At 39.5% G+C, this 17,490-nt stretch overlaps 1 protein-coding gene across 3 annotated transcripts in view; it reads right to left on the minus strand.

The window, feature by feature from the left end:
* The window catches only part of LOC114871772 (diacylglycerol kinase 1), a 56,280-nt gene that overhangs the window by 22,501 nt on the left and 16,289 nt on the right, over positions 1-17,490 (minus strand). For all 3 annotated transcript variants that reach the window (XR_003788641.2, XM_046288388.1, XM_029178102.2), the window contains 2 exons: positions 8,233-8,361; positions 6,047-6,135 (listed from right to left, as the gene is read on the minus strand). Coding sequence is in view for 2 of the 3 variants with exons in the window: in XM_046288388.1 (XP_046144344.1) it covers positions 6,047-6,135; positions 8,233-8,296 (153 nt within the window). In the remaining variant the exon portion in view is untranslated. The remainder of the gene's footprint in view (positions 1-6,046; positions 6,136-8,232; positions 8,362-17,490) is intronic.

Here is a 17,490-nt window from a genome sequence, read left to right on the forward strand (position 1 = left end):
TGAACGCTTCTTCTTTTCATTTTCAGAAGCAACATAAGCTATCGCGATATACTTCATCGAGCGTGAATAACTTGATATCAGTGGCCATAATCGTTTGCGAAACGCTATGAAACGAGCCGAGGGAAGTGTAATATCCGTCGGCTGTTCATGTTCTGCCGGCGAGAAGTTGTTCCTTACAGGAAGAGGCTTTTGCATGTCCGAAGGTGATGTATGATTCCCTGCTCGCCTCGGCTTTCAACTTCACAACAACGTCCTTGCTTTTTCTCCTTGGCGACCATTTCATTTATACTCGATGAATAAAAAATACATGGTAATTTCCCTGATAGAAACGACGCTTCGTTTCGTTTGAAACAACTCGCGATCTTGAACGCTACTACTCTTGCGTCTGACCATTCATCGGTATACACCACTTGCCAGCCAAGCGCAAGTTTCGCGAACTTAGAAATAGGATCGTAAACATTTATGACAGTTTGCAAATACCAGCAACAAGATTTTTCACCAACTTCACGAGTCTCCTCCCGGGAAAGTCTCCTCGAATTTCCTCTTCGAAACTTCTAATATCTATGTCTTTGCTTGGCAAGTAGTTTCGGTAAAGGTACGGTCAGACGAGGGTTATTCAGCTTACTATCTCGTCCATAAACAGCAAAATATTTTCTTACTACGAGCTTTTTATATTAACAAAATAAACACACTAGGGGAAAATCAATAAATAATCTGAAATGTCCTTTCACTGAATCTCAACTTGAAACAAGTAGTACGTGTCAAGCTATAGTCAGACGCCCGCCAATACCGTCGCGCTCTCATCGATGGCACGCTGTCCCCGGTTCCCGGAGGCGTCGATAAATTATACGCGTACCGGAAGTGGAGCATATCGCGCGGTCAGAGCACTTTGCGTCATCCCTGTTCATCGTCGACGAAATTAATCGCGCGGCGAACCAACCAGCTACCGGATCCCCGAAAAAGATATACGTTATATAGGTACAATCCGGTCAATCCACCTTCGATAGGGTCCCTAGCACGATGACGCGTTCGCCTCCCTCCATCTCTCCCCTCTTCGTCGCATCCATGACGACCCTCTCTTTCTCGAATGCGTCACAGATGACGTCACTAGTAACTAGGCAACCGCACCCTTGCGGTCCACGAACACCCGCTTTTTCCTACCTTTCCCTCCCACCCTCCCCGTGTCCTTCGGCCTTTCATCCTCAAGGACGAACCTGGAGGACAGCCTCCTCGGAGAGTAAAAAAAAAAAGTCCCTCCCTATCGTGTATACTACAATTTTTTCGTTTTTAATAATTCATCGTGTCGGGTGTTTATTAATGCACGTTAAGTGCCATCCTGAAAATGGACGTCGCTGGTTAGACGCATCCCATGGAAAATTCACACGATGATGGATGGTTGATTTTCAAATTTCAACTTTTAGTTTGATACTACGTGTGTCGTATTATTCGAAAATTATGAGGGTCCGAAAAAATTCACTCTCTACAATTTAATATCGAATCAAGATAGCACGCCAGATTTCATTGCGACGATTGTATAAGATTATCCAAATTGAGTGTCGCATCTTCAAATTGAAATAAAACGCAAAGTAAGTGATTTTTGTATGGTTTATTTATTTTAACACAAAGTCTACTGTGTGACATTAATTATCAAAGAGAATATTATTCAAATGTCCTCCTTGGCTTTTTTCAGAGCCTGAAGCGTTTCACCCAATTTCCTATTATATTTTCATAGAACTGGAATTAAATTTCATCAATAGCGACTGTGATTTTGTTGCTCAGCTCGTCAATAGTCTTATGGAAAATTTACTTTCCATAAACCCCATAAAAAAATCGAATGGTGTTAAATCACCCGATCTTGGTGGCAATTGGTGTCTCCTCCTCATAATTAATGTCATAAAATAGATTTCGTATTAAAATAAAGTAACCATACAAAAATCAAACACTGCGTTTTATTTCAATCTGAAGATGTGACACTCAATTTGGATAACTCTATAATAAGCATAATAAGCAGTATAATGTAACATTATACATTAGAAATGTTAACGCAACGTGATATCAATCTTTTTCAAATAAAATTGCAACTGCACCTCTCGTTCCATTCATTTTTAACCACGTCGTGGATGAAACACGTTAGTTGTCACATAACAGTACGTCCTGTCGTTAAATCACAGGGAATATCGTTCGCGTCGATCGAATTCAGTTCATTCTCTTTTCTTTTTTTATTCTATTATTCTTGTTTCGCGATACAACGACGGGATTGCGATTACATCATCGGAAACGATACACCGTGATCGTAATTCTAGATGATATACGGCGATAGGCGATGCGCGTTCAAACTCTGAAGAGAACCGTTCTCGACGAGAATATCGCGTTCGCGTCTCGATATAGAACCTCTTCTTTCACCGTTCATCCTTCTTGTTTATCCTTGCCTACGCCCTGCTGTAGGCAACTGTTTCCACACTGGAAAATTCCTCGAAGGGTGGTCGAAACCCTCCCGAGATACGCGTACCTGTTTCACGAATATTCCTCTCTGTTCTCTTTCGTCGTCGTCGTCGCCTCGGAACAGAAAACAGAGGCTCCGAACACGAAATTCACCGGGACTCATGTTGCAAATTGCTTTCGTTAATGGTAATGTTTTATGCATAAGCTGGCGACGATACTTGGTTACACCGACGATATTCTATTGAGGCAGCGAGAATATCGAATACGAATGATTTTTACGCGATCACTGGTTATCGTTAAAGAGTCTGCGTCCGACAGAAGAAAAGAGAAATGTTTTTAATAAAATTTACAAAATTACTTATCCTTCGCGATATAGACACGACACATCAACGCGTGTTTCGTTAACGAGGCGAATCTTCCAGCATGAAAGGACATAATGTACGCTTGATAGATCGATATAGATATATATATATATATATATAAGAACAACAGCAGGGTGAAATAGCGTTTAATCGACGCGAAAGAGGGGCACAGAGAAATGGAGCAGAAGAAGGTCAGAGTAAGGGTCAAGAGCGGATATTTATTCTTCGCAAGAAATAAACCGTCTTAACGTAGGAATTTAACGCCACGCGTCTGATCGACATCTTTGCGAACCATCCATGGAAAATTAACGAGTGTAAGCTAATTAGATATCCATCGCGGTTATAATTAGAAGCTTGTGTACTTTCGGTGAATTAAAATTCCGGTAGATTTCAACGGAAGTCGAATAAGGAAGGGATAAGCTGCCACTTGAATAGGTCAGCTTTAAAAGCGCCGGTTTATTTCCCAGGCGAAAGGTATGCCAATCGTGGAATTACACCAATTCCGAGTCACGAGAACTTCCAGTTCCGCGTTATTACGTTTCCTTAGGACAATGGAATCGCGCCTTGAAACTTCACTCCAGGGAAATGATACGATAGCACGCATTCGAGTTTTCGAGGCGACGCAACCGATGGTTTATCTTTTTAAATTTGATCTACATTTCGTTGTACACCACGGGTCGGGGAAAACCGCGAAAAGAAAGCAATTGAAAAAATTCAGTCGAGCTCGAAGAGAAAAACATAGCGGAATATAAAGTCCAGGGAAATGAGGCGCGTTCCGAGAAACGAGGGAAACTTTTTCAAACGTGAGGTGAAAAATCAGAAAAATTAAATATAAAAACTTTCGTCCAAATGAGGGTACTTATTAAATTACATTTTTAATAAGGTTGCGCAAAGGGTATACTGTAATCCAATCAACAACAAACCGACTTCTTCTCGTGCTAAACTACTAATAATTTAATAAACAACAAATTCAACTTGGTCTCGTTTCACGCTGAAACTCTAACAACATCTAAGCGAAGATAAAGTACACGAACTCTCGGGCAAACTGATATAATCAATCAAACGGGACACCTTCAAACAACATCGTTTCCTATCACTTTAACCTTTTCTCACTAATTCAAACTGGACGATGGAAGTCACAGTAAACATTCGACCAATTGACCCGTGGCTGCTTCCTGGTCTAACCGGAAACGAACCTTTCCTCTTGATCATTCGGTCAATTAATTTTCTTAAGGAAGAAAGCTACTCTGGAAGACTCGAGCGATCGATTGACTCGAAGAGCGATTTTCTTGGAAAGATCATCCAAGATAAGCATTTCTTCTTAAAATACGGACAACTATCTTTCGGCGAGTACGCGAAATAAGCAAAACAGTTGTTTCCAGAAGCTGCGAACGCAGGCCTGTCTCGTTTTCGCGCGATTTTTCACACGATTGGTCTGGCGTGTGGCCAAAACAGAAACAGCGTTTCACGAACGATTAGTCAGAATCTTTCCGGCGTTTCGGCGAATCATTGCGGCCGAATATTTCCAGGCTAACCTCCAACAACTCGATTCTACCGCAATTATCGGCTCGATTCGTTTCCAATTGCTTTTCGATCAGGACGAATTTCCAAGTTTTCCTAGGTGGCAATTTTCCCGCCGAAATTCGCCCGTCCTTTGGCCACAGAAATTGAAAATCGTCAATTTAATCCTCTGATCTGATATTCGTTAATTAGACAAATTATGTAATGCCTGAAATTACTCGAATTATCGAATTCGAATACGATCGCGACTAGAAATCGATAGAAACTCCTTTCCAAGCGCTTCACACCTTGTACATGCCAGATTCGCGGTCCCTTTGTTCACGAAAATTGGATCCCCGATGCCCAACCTTTGCGTTCTGACGTTGCACGTCGAGCAAAAAGCCGTCGAGTGTGGTAACTTTTGTTCCTCGATTCTCTCGTTTCAGCGAAAACGAGATTTCGGCTCGTCGATTATCTTTCATCGATCTAGTTTTGTTACTACTCTTTTCATTTCTATTCGACGCTGTTGATTGTCCACTCCTGGGTTAGCAATTCTTTTTTTCCTCTTTTTTTTTCAAAGGAACAGTGTGTTTTATTTGTCGATCTATTCGAGTGTTTTTGAAAAGCTTTCGTCCTCTGAAAGAGAACGGTTTGTTAATTATGAAACTACATCGAGACTCTGAAAAGGCAACGATATTTTTGCCACGAAACAGCTTTAGAACTGTCTTGACTTTATTTTTTGTTCGCAGCAAACGAGACGAGTGGTTCTACTACGCGAGAAGAAGTTGGTCGCGATGGAAAAGCTGATTTGCCGTGTTCAACGGCGTGAACGACGCGAGCTGTAAGCTGCTTTGCCAGCCAACAGAGTTTCGATAGAGCCACTCGTAATTCCCTGGGGAATCATTATCGATGCGCAGAATGGTAGCGGTCGCTATGGTCGATATTCCGAACGGGCGTTTTCTGCATATCTGGCTGGTTAATGGCGGAAATATGCGAGCAAACGAGCCAACACAAACGGATCGTGCGATCACGACTTAACTCCTTGCTCCGTCAACCTAATTACGAGTTCTCCGATGAACATTCTTGCTCGAATCACCGTCCGTTCCTGATTTTCTAATCGGTACTTCGAATTTCTCGCTCCCTTCCCGATTCCCGATGTGAACCAAACGATGGAATAATTCAATTTTAACGAACCAATATCCGGCTTTCACCGATTTATCTCACGCGAGACGATTTTAACTTCATTTTTCAATCGTAGAAAATAAAGTTTCGAAAAATCCTAAGAATACGTCCGTCGACAACTTTTTCGCGAGGAAACTTTTCGGAAAGCGATCGGAATCAATATTCTGTTCGACGTCTCTTCACCTACGATAAACAACTTGTCCCGAGCCAGAAGTTAAACGAATTTCGGACTCTTTGAACGAGCGACATTCGTTCCCATGCTGTCGCGTCGATTTCAGGATGAAACTGGAAACGACGTGCACCGTCGTACTTATACGGACGCAGTTGCACACAGACACATAAATCGTGTGGTATAAACTCGCAATAACTCGCACCTGTTCACGTGGATCCAGACGTATTCCCACTGTAATAGCCACAGAAATAGTTTGCAGTTTTATGGGACGCACACCTCTCCAAGATGGTAAATACTTTCGGTTTATGTGCACGTATATTCCACGCTTATCGATTTTCGAATGTTCATTTTATAAGACGAAGATTTTGAAATTTTCTAGAAAACTTACCCCGTCCGGATGGTATTTCGGCGCACCACTGGGCGTTGTGTTTGATCCGCAGAATTCAGTGAGAACATCCTGTAGCTTTCGCGTGGAATCTGAAACAATGAAGTTTCAAAATGACTTTCTGCAGTGACAGTTTCCTGTTTACCCACATAGAGAGCACAATTTCAGGAGAAATCTCACGATTATTTCCGGGATCTCGGTAGAAAGTAGAGTGAAATTGTGAAAGAAATAGTGAAAAGTCTGCTTGCAATCGAAGCTAACGATTGTTCGATTTCTTCGAAATTACAAGTTTCGAGCATTCCAATTAGAAATTACAATTTCTCGGATCTACGAATTCCTAGTATTCCAATTAGAATACACAGTTATCCCGATTCTCCGCAAATCCAAGATACAAAACTCGATTATCCAAATTCTCAGCATTCTAATCAGAATCTCCAGCTGCTCCGTTTCTCCTGAGCGAATCTAACATCGAAATTGCTACAAAAAAATCTACTCGATAATCCGTGATCTGGAAAGCGGGAAAATCGTCACGTCTGCGCGTCCGTTTCTCGTAAAACCGGCTCCATTTCATCAACGATAATCCTCGGAAACCAAAAATCGTCTTTACCCATAAAATACACTCTGTCGAAGCTTTACTAGAGTGTCAATAATTCGCGGTATCGCTGGAAGCGATAATTAAAGTGATATTGCTCAATTCGTCGAGTAGCTATCGGTGCGAAACGTATCCCGGCGGAAAAAAGGAGATAGAAGGAAAGGAAAGGTGCACTTTGCTCGATTTATTGCCGGCTCGTTTATAAGGAAGAAAATTGCAAGAAGAAGAGGCAGGAGAGAAGGATAGAAGACAATCGATTCGTGATTCAGTTGTTTGCAGAGGAAACAACGCCGATAAATTGACTAATAATAGGAGACCATTGGCCTAATCTACCAGACTCGACGTCATAATGCACTTAACCGATAGGATATTTTCGGCCGGAGACTATTTTCAAGACGATTGACGAGAACGATGATGGATCATGCTCGTGCAACGTTGATTAACTGTTCTCGACAAAAATTGGAAATACGAATCATATTTTTTTTTTGAAGATCAAAGTAAAAACGAATCATAGATTTTTGGTACGCTCGAGCTGAGATTTCCACAGAAATTTAATTAACACGTTGAACGCAACTGTGAAATGGGGCATTTTTTGTGGAACGTATTAAAGCTCTAATTATTAAGAATAGTAATAATTAAAATAATGTTTTTCTATTGTTTTCTTTTAATTATTCAGACGTGTGTATCCCCATGGCGTTCAACGTGTTAATTAGACAAACTAGTACCACGAATAAAAATTTCTCCAGAAGGTGGTAATTATAAATAATTAAGTTTTTGTTAATGTATGGAATTAAACTGGCGAGGTACGAGGCTGCAGTAGAAAGTAGCGAACATAGTCAGACAGAATTCAATGCATACTACTTAAACGTCGCGTCGATTCGAAACATTGAAAGATTCATGAGGTATTGAATACGGCTAGGTAGCAAGACATTTCACCGAATAATACTTGGAACAGAGTATTAATGAAGCGGTGGGGAAAATACATCGGTGCGCGGAATTACGTAAGGGAGAGACGTTTTCGAAATTTCGTAGTTTATCCGAGACATAGTCACGCGTTTCGTCGCGACCAGAATAAATCTCGTTTTCCCTCAGACGACGTCATTCGAATTTACATAACTCCATAAACAATGAGCACGTCGTTTCATGGCTTTCCCTCGACATCTCTACCCTATTAGTCACGGGGGGATGTATTAAAATCATTAAAAGTAAAAGAGAGACGTTCTTAGAAGACTCTTATATCCTCGTTATCTGGCAGAAAATCTTATTATGCAAGAGTTTCCTCGAATCGATCACAACGAGTATCGTGATCATTAATTAAAAACGGTAAACCTTATTGTCTCTCTTCTGTTGATAAATGAGGTGCCGTGTAATTAGAAGACTTGAATTTTATCGTCGGTTATTAATCTCCTTCCACTACTGTATTTCATTAATAATTCTTTAAATTATAAGTAAAACGATCAAAAATGCATTCAAAGGATTAACGATTCACGTAACATCGTTACGAACCATCTGCTCGATGATTTATTTATTTCCGACACTTGTTTCTGCTCGACTTCCATTCGAAGGTGGAACAGTAGGTGCTTCACTTTTTACTTACAAGCTGCCAAGTCCTGGAGCTGTTGAAATTCCGCCGGTGAGAGCTTATCCCAGTGAAAGGCCATCCTTACTTCTGGTCTCTATCTCCCGCAGGACGAACGCCCAGTTGCTGAACGTTGAAAGTCGTCACCTGTCGACAAAAAGATATCCTCGTGTTAGAAAAAGCTTTTCCTTGTTTAGGGAAACGTTTCCACGTGGTACCATGAAAATTTTGTTCCAGCAAAACACGACACGAGTAAAATACTTCAAATCTCCTACAGTCGCTCATTCTAGTTTATAACGTTGCTAATGGGTTAATTTACACGTTCAGCATGTGCGTGGGTCTCCATGAAAATTTTACGATGAATTTTCAAGCTTCTTCGTTAGCGCACGAGAAGATACTTGCTTGAAATAAAAAAATTTTAATTAAGAATTTACTATGAACAACGATAGGGTTCCCGAGTACATTAATTAGAAACTACCTAATGTAATTTACTTCGCAATCGAAAGAACCTTTAAAACGAAATTACATTAGGCTGTACATTCATCTTCATTAAAGAGTCCACGTTCGTTAATTTTGTTGCTTCGTTATAAACTCACAATCAACGCAACTTCCTCGAATTTTATTTATATGAAATTTTCCTCCTGCTAAAAAACAATGTATGAAAATGCATAGTTCCATGCACCTCATTAAGCGCATAATCCGAGGAGATTGCTCGTCCAGCGTCAACAATTAACCAGCAAACATCGTCATTCGTTCGGCAAATGATTTATCGAGCGAACCGCGTGTACCAGTTTTCATTTCAAACTTTTTCATCCTAAAAACCCGATAATTCACGCATCGGAGATCAAAGGAAATCGATCAGCCAACAAAATCTTTCAAAAACATTCGTCGATGCAGACTTTGTGCCTGTTCTTTTTCATTTACTCCGCTTCTGACTTTTATTTTCCAAGCTTTATCTATAGAATCGGTAGCGAGAGATCTCGCTAACGGGATATCCGTTTTGCTTTCGCTGAAAAATTTCCACCGTTTTCTCTGGTATTTCGACGAAATGGGCCGAATCTCGTCTGTCGAATGATTTCTGACGACGATCGCGAGTACCGGAAACTAGGAACCTTGAATTTCGAGGAAAGAGATCTTACGAAGTGAAATATGTAGCGCGATCGTTGGGTGTCAAAGAGGAAATGGCACTCCCGGAATAAGATAGCGAGAGTTGTAGAGGAAGTGGAAGTTCGCAGGTTCACAGAAGAGGAGCGTTCTAAGGTTTCTCTTTTTGATGAAAAAATTTCTTTACGAAATTCGAACAGGATAATTTCGAAACGAAGAAAGCGTTAAACAGTGTAGGAAAGTAGTGCGGTTTTTCAGGTTTCCTACAGGAATTCCCTCGGAAGTGCAATTGTATTTTCTTCGAAAGCGTTAAGGAGAAGAAGAATGCTTCGGAAGTTGGAAACATTGGGTCGACACGCGGCAAGATCCGAGCAGGAAATTACAGGGAGGAAAATATTCCGAAAGTTCTCGCGTTTCGTGGGAAACACGGAAGTTTATCAGGGAATTCGAGGGAACGTAGATGTGGAACACGGAACAGTTTGTTACTCTTATCGTAAAGTTTTTCTCACTCGATCAAGAAACGTGTGAAATAAAATATTCTCCACATTTTTGGCGGAGTTTCGAGGAAATAATGAGCAAAGATACGAGCAACACCAAGTAGAAAAATATTTAGAGTTACATTGATACATATAGATCGAAGCTTTTAAATCATTGGCCTACATAAAAGTACCAAAAACTTTGTAGATTAATAAATCCAAATGATTAAGTATTTCACTACGAGTGAAATATCGTTTGTAGGAGAAAGTTCTTGAAAGAAAGGAACGTTCCTTGCAGCTGTTTGAAACATACTTGCACTAGGAAGAAAGTGGAAATGATGAGATCAAAAGGATCGATGGAGATCATTATACACTTTGATTCCATTTAATTATTGTATTTTAGTTGATTATTGGTTCGTGAAATTGAACGGGAAATTTTTAATCGAGTCGAACCAGGTGATGCTCTTCCCTCTTTCGTTTCCGGAAACTTTAAACTTTTTTTTTTATTTCATTCTCCGGAGAAGTAGAGTAATTTGAAAAACTTTTTATTCCAAATGCTAATGTCAGGTGATATCGTTCCCCGCGAAAGTTCGAACAACTATTAACTTATGATAATTTCTCCTCTGATCGATACGCCTGGAAGACGAAAAATCCAATTTTAGTTTATACATTTATTTTCACACGATACTCGATCGTATGATCCGAGAAAATTACGCGCTTTCTATCTCTCTACGAACAAAACACGTGGAACCTTTCCAGAAACGCAATTCCCTAATTGGTCATTAGTAAACGATTATCTTCTAATTGGTTTCAGTTTCAATGTATTAGCTTTATTTTGGTAACCACCCTCCGTCGCTTACGTCACATCCGTCCCTTTGTTCTCGGATGACTATTTCAGTAGCATTATAAGTTAACAAACGACAGAACAAAGGAGACTTCGATGTCGTTAATTGACGAATACCACGAAAATGATGAAAATGGAACAAAGAAGAATTTCTCGGAAGAAACAAGAGGTTTCTGTAAGATACAACCTCGGTTCGATGTCACTGTCACCTAGACGAAGACGATACATCATCCTGGTAATAGAAAATCCGTGGACGTTTTCCATCGTTGGATCGATGCTGTCGAAACAAATGCTGGTACGAAGCTTTGAAGCGGAATATTCAATTCTTCCATCGATTAACTCCCAACAATGTTACTTTATCACGGTACCACTGTTATTTTTTATTCTACCGTAGACCAGGAAGCGATAAGTCCATTTTACAAATTTTCAAGCCTAGCTTGTATGAAAAGGGTTCCACGTGGTTCTCAAAGGGTTAATGCTGGTCATATTCTTTCGAGGTCCAAGCTAATGTATTCTTCTTCTTCCGTCGGCACAAAGGTCGTATTAATTCGTTAGATTAGAGGGAATAACGAAGTTAACCCAGATACCAGCTTACACGACTGGACTTACTCTTCCACGATAATGCAATGCTAAGGTCGTTGATAACTAATTGCAATTATGTTCACGTCATGTAAATTAAGGGACACGCATTCCGGTTCCATAATGCATCGCGCAATATCCTCAACTGCGTTGATTTCACGGCTAAAATATTTCAATCGTACCGCACAATTTTCACTGCATTGTACGACAATTTCTCCAATTTTCGGTCAAGTTGATTGCATAAACGAGCCCGTTGTAAACTTCACTTTCAACAATTTCTATAGCAATTACGGTAGAACCGTTCCTCTTGTTTCGCGTAACGTTAAATTGAAGGGAAAAAAGAAATCGAATGGATGTTACTTTGGAAGATAAACGACTGTCTGAAGGGAACAATTACCTTCTATAAATAAACACGACAGGGAACGTGTAATTTAATTATTGTTTCCCCTAATGGAACTCTGTTGCTTCGTAGAAACTGTACTAATTATTCGCGCACGCCGCTGGTTGTCGCAATTATTTAAATTAGTCGAGTTAAGTGTTGACCAAATATGCGTTTCGCTAAATGGATATTATCGTACGTTTGTTTGTTGTTTTCCAATTATCTCCGCTCAAATTGATCTCAGCGTTATTACGCAATTACTATGAAAAATTTACCAACACTCTGAGTAAATTAAATTTGTGGAAATTCATGGTTTAATTCGTTCCAGCCACCTCGCGTGTTGCCGGCCACTAAAAATTGTTATCCGTAACATCGGCTTATTAATTACTCTCATATCCTTAATTTTCGGTAAACTCGTTACATTAAAAAAAATATTTCAATTTTCGATGGAAACTTGTTTGTAACGAAGGGTAATCGACAAATTGCAATTAGTTTAAGGAAATAAAGTGAAACGGGTTTCATCGATAGAGGAATCATTACACAAAGTGCCCACTGCGTCCAAAGTTCTATTGTTGCTAAATGGTCTCTCGACACAAGTATCTTGGCACTCCAATTAAAGTAGAGAGTGCAGCGATCAAACAAACTAGCTTCTCCGTCAATTTCTCGCTTTTCTGATGAGGCTAATCATCATTAGACCAAGATACTGATTAAAATATTACTGTACAAACCTCGGAATGATGGGAAATAACGAGTTAAATAAGAGTTCGGGGGAAAAAAATCAGCTTACTACTTGTTTCTCGGTAACAGGACCGTGGTATCGTCATTCGCATCAACAGGAAGCACTTCGAAAGCTCGAGGAGCACTATGCGATAGGTAATGGCCGTTAATAAACTGCTATTAGTCGGATTAACGAAGACGCGATATCACCTGAGGCGTTGTTCCATGATTACGAACCTGACGGAGTAATGTGCTGGCTGCTCGATAACAAAGATTCACTGTTTCGACTCTGTTGCCGGAACAATCGAATAACCATGAATGATTCCGCGCTCGAACACCTTCTATAGAACCGTTCTATGGGTCTACGGGTGCCATTGTAAGGTAAATGCAGAAAATCCTACCCAACGGACAAAGGTTTTATCCGGGAAATGCAGCGAAGGAGTAAGGGCTGATAAAGGGATGGACTCCCTGCTAGTAGAATGAAATTAAAATTTGCTGGATTAGGGAAAAATCCATTAGGCTCTTTTTCCCTTGGTTAACATTGTTCTATTGTACGATAAAGAAGAGAAGCGGAAATGTAAATGTGAAACGTTGTAAAATGTAAAATTTCGAGCTTTGAAATCTGATAAAATATGTAAATTCGTGGTAGAAATGAACTCTCCATCCCGTATGTGCATCGAATAATAAAATGTACGAAAAGTGAACATATAAAATGGTAAGCTTCTGTACGGAAGATTAGACTTTATATATCGTCCGATCGTCCAACGAGAGAGAATATAAAAATGTACTCATACTTCGAAGATATTCGATTCGTCAGCAGATATCTCTCCGTTGCTTCGATTTTAATACAAACTTCTGTTTTTTCCAATAACGAATCACTCGCGAAAATTTTTCAAAGCGACGAATCATACGGAAAACTCCGTAAAAATGATCTTCCAATGAATTACCATTGAAATAATTAAAACCGTCACTTGGAAAGTCCTGTCTACGGGATGAAACAAAGCCGAGATCGAGGGAAAGAAAGCAATCAAATAAAAGGCAGCGGTGATAATAAACAAGTTGGAAAACGATATGAAAAAGCGTGGCAGAGTGAAAGAGGAGAGGTAGCAGGATTAACAACAGATGAAAGAGAAACAGTCCGATGAACTGAACGAATAAATGAGAGCAGAAAAGGCAACTGAAAGAAGTAGGATGGTGAAAGGTGACTGCGGAGCGGGATAGCGAGCATTTAATTAAAAACGAAGGGCGTGAGCCTCTCTTGGATGTCGTCAGAGCGAACGTACGAGAACGAGTGGAATTTATTTACCAGCGTGAAAGTTCCAATGCACGATCCACGAACAAATTTCAGCCGAGACGTTATTCGGCTCGTTTCAAGTGCTAGCACGTTGCCAAAATGTGTGCAGATGGATCGCTATTACGGAATGAAATGAAAAATTTGTCCGATCGAGATGAAAAGAAAAAGGAAGATCATTTTTTTTTCTTTTTATAGCCGAATGGATAGAAAATTTAATCTAGATAAGAATTTATGCAAAATTTAATATCTCGCGCCGATTTTCAAAATTATTATCATTTCACGAATCGTTCGTTTCAATGTTGCGATTCGTGAAAATTCCGCGAGTGTAGCCACGATTTATCACCATAGCGAAAATACTTCTCAGCTATAAGCCGTCTCTTTTCGCAGAACAAAAATTCGATGATGCATAACACGACGGGCAATAACTAACGCGAATCTGAAATTCAAATAGGACTACGTGATCGCAATTCGAGTATCATGGTAGTTGGTGGTTGCATTAGAGATTTCTTGTTGTCCGGTCTTTGACGAAACGGAGGCTCGCTCATTTTTAAAGCGTTCCGCGTGAACGCTTTTGAAATTGAAATAACAAATTCGCCAGGGGATGAACGCCGCCGGTGATACTCTTTATTCCATCGTCGAACACGATTTCCCGCAATAAATTTATTTTCCAGCTGTCATAAAGCAAAAGGGAAAGTCATCCTTTCAAAGTTCCCGAGAAAATAATTTCTCGTCCATTTAATATATCCACGCGTCGTTAAAAACGAACGATTCCTAACTCTATCACTCTGCTTTTGATACAAACTGTTTCGACAATTACAACTTTGTCTGAAACATAATTCTGATAGCCGTGAAACAATCGCGTTGCCGTTGGAAATTTAATTTAGTGGAATAATTAAAAGCTAAGTAAGAAATTACGGTACTGATGCAAAACAGATAATTTAAAAAAAATTAATCCTTAATATTCTTGTCATCAGTTAAATACAACTCTCCTACTGTGATATTTAACGTCAACTTGAAAACCCCATAACATTCAATCTTATACAGTGGGTGATTAAATTATTAGAGCCACAATTTTAAGGTTTCTACATTGTGTAACTTTTAATCAATAATTTTCTACTATTAATATTCAAAAAAATACTTATAAAAATAAAGAAATACATTTAAAAGATCTTTTAAATTGAATTCTTTTCAGTGTACTTTCGATTTTGATTGCTTTATTTTTGGCCCATACTTTTATCAGATGTTCAATTGATTAACATTCATTATTGATAGTAAATGTTCCCACAAATTTTCGATAAGATTGAGGTCCAGAGAATTTCCAGGCCAATCAAGAACTTTCACTTTTTCAACCGTGTATCATAAGTTTACAAGCATTAATACACCATAAAAAAGTAACAAAAACTCTGTTTAACTCGGTTTTCATTTAAGAATGAATCATTTTTATGTAAAATCATCAATTTATGCGAGTGGCTCTAATAATTTGATCACCCACTTGCACTCACAGCAAGTAGTATAGTCAACGCTTGGTCAGACGTAACCTGCGCGGCTGACCATATACGCGCTATACTACTTGTTTGAAGTATTCGAGCACATTTTCCGCCTGAATCTTTACAGGTAATTAAAAGAACATTATTTCTGGGTCAAAAGAGATCCAGGAGCGTTAAAAAGACATCGATAAAAGACAAGTGGTAAGAACAAAAAAGGGGAACGCAAAGGAAGACCAACGCTTATATAACAATTTCCTTCGTTATCTGGAAAGGCTGGTTGCTTGGAGAAACGAGAAAATATCATCGTAACATCTCGCGCTGTCTTTTTCACGCGAAATCTTTTTAACCGACGAGCTGCCGGAAGTCTCGTTATGCATCGAGCCGGCAACATCAAAGGCACTCCGGTTGATAAAGGTGTGGGAGAGGGTTTAAGGAAGATCCGTGAGGGGCAAAGGATGCCTTTGCAGCGGCGGAGGGTGAGGATGCCAGGAAGGAATCAATACGTACTAACCGTCTGGAACGCGTTTCCAACCGGCATCTAACCGTGACAAAATCAAGGACTCGCTTTTCCATGCGATCCTTCCTTTCTCTTTCCGATTCCACTTTCCTGGAAATCACTTTGCGGACTGGTTACGTTGTAAATTGTTAATCTGCAACGGTAGAGAAATCCATGCTCTTTTCCAAACTTCAAAGATTTTCGTTTCGACATCTAAATAAGCGAAATTATAGAGCGAATGCTAATGTAGGCGACAGGTCATTTGGGTCTTAAGAGTTAGAGAATATTCGAAAATTACGTGGATTGATTAAATTTTACTATTGATTATCGTGTTATTAAATATAATAAGCGGCGATAAAGAACGTGTTAAATTAAAAATTTAGAAAATTCTTGGATTTTATATATTCAACCGAAACATTCCTGGCTATGAAATATTGTCGGAGATGAAAAAGAGCTTTCTGAAGTGCACGAGAATTTTCTCAAGGGTTCTGTTATACGACACACTCTCGAGGGTCTGAATATTTTCTCAAATAGTACAAGCTCTCGCCCGGCCTCCGTGAATAGACGTGCTTTAAAACTGAGACTATGCAGACTTTAGGTTCGAAATTTTAAATCCTCTTCGCGAAGGAACACATTTTCAACTTTCTTCCCCGAGCTCGTATTTTCGATGGCTTCTCCCCTCGAATCTTTCCAATCAGTCGTTATCCTCGTTATACGTTTAAAAACGAGTAAAAAGGGGAATTTCAAAAATGGTTGCAATATTTTTTATAACGAAGAGAGATCGACGTGGTTATTGTTGACCGCGTTTCCGCAAACACGTCAATCCGTGCGGAAATGGATGGCAATTAATAAAAAAAAAAAAGAAAATAATAAATCATAGGATGAAACAATCGCATACAATTTCTGTCTTTGGTTTGTTCTATCGTTTATTTATATTTTATCAGAAAAATGAATGGAAAACTTTCATCACCGAGGACCATCGTAGCGAGCAACGTGTGAAAGAATACTTGTCGCGTCTGACACGTTTCCCATATCAGAATACAGATACAAATTGAGGGCATTCCTTTTCGCGTCCGTACCGTGATCTTCATTTTATCGCAACCTTCGCGAACGTCCGTGAGATTTAGAAATATCGCCGCGAATGTATCGTTGTTGTCGAACAAACGTGAACGAATTACGATGTTGATGCAACGAATACCGGTGGATCCTTGGCGCCGGATATCGTCAGGCAACACGTATCCAAGTTCCAAGAATGATAATACCACGGAATCGATTCTCGGTTTGAGACAATGCAGCGAGGTATCATCGCAAACGTAGCTGTACGAAATAATACGGCTTAAGCTTTAACCCTTGAACACCGGAATCTGGGTCAATCGGGACCCTAACTTACAAAACGTATACAAGGATATTAATCTAAGGCTAAATGTATCATTTCTAAAGGAGCATTGTAAAATTTGGAAAATGAAAATAATATGCAATACAAAATTGAATTAAAATTGGGGCTCTCTCCATGGTCCGTCGTCCGAGGGTTTACTTTTCAAGTTGTAAACGACTATTCGAGAGCCAACTATGAAATTTAACGTAAATAAAAATATAAAAACCCAATGTTGGAGTATATCAACTGTTACACTACTTGAACAATACGTTTTCATAAAATCGTTTCATTGTTTCACTATTACAACATCAGTAGTGAATCGAGGACGCATTAATACCGAAGTGTGCTGTTCGACTGACGTCTATTTGATCTGTCATTCGCTGTTGCAACGAATTATTAACCATGATGACCGGTTTTTAATTGGATAACCGATCAAACGGAACGTGTTGAATGAACAAACAGAAACGACAATCGGGGGAATGCGACGTGTCACCGGATATTGAAATAGGATATTTAGTTATAATA

The sequence above is a fragment of the Osmia bicornis genome, chromosome 13 (genome assembly GCF_907164935.1).
Source record: "Osmia bicornis bicornis chromosome 13, iOsmBic2.1, whole genome shotgun sequence".
In the NCBI taxonomy this organism is placed as follows: domain Eukaryota; kingdom Metazoa; phylum Arthropoda; class Insecta; order Hymenoptera; family Megachilidae; genus Osmia; species Osmia bicornis.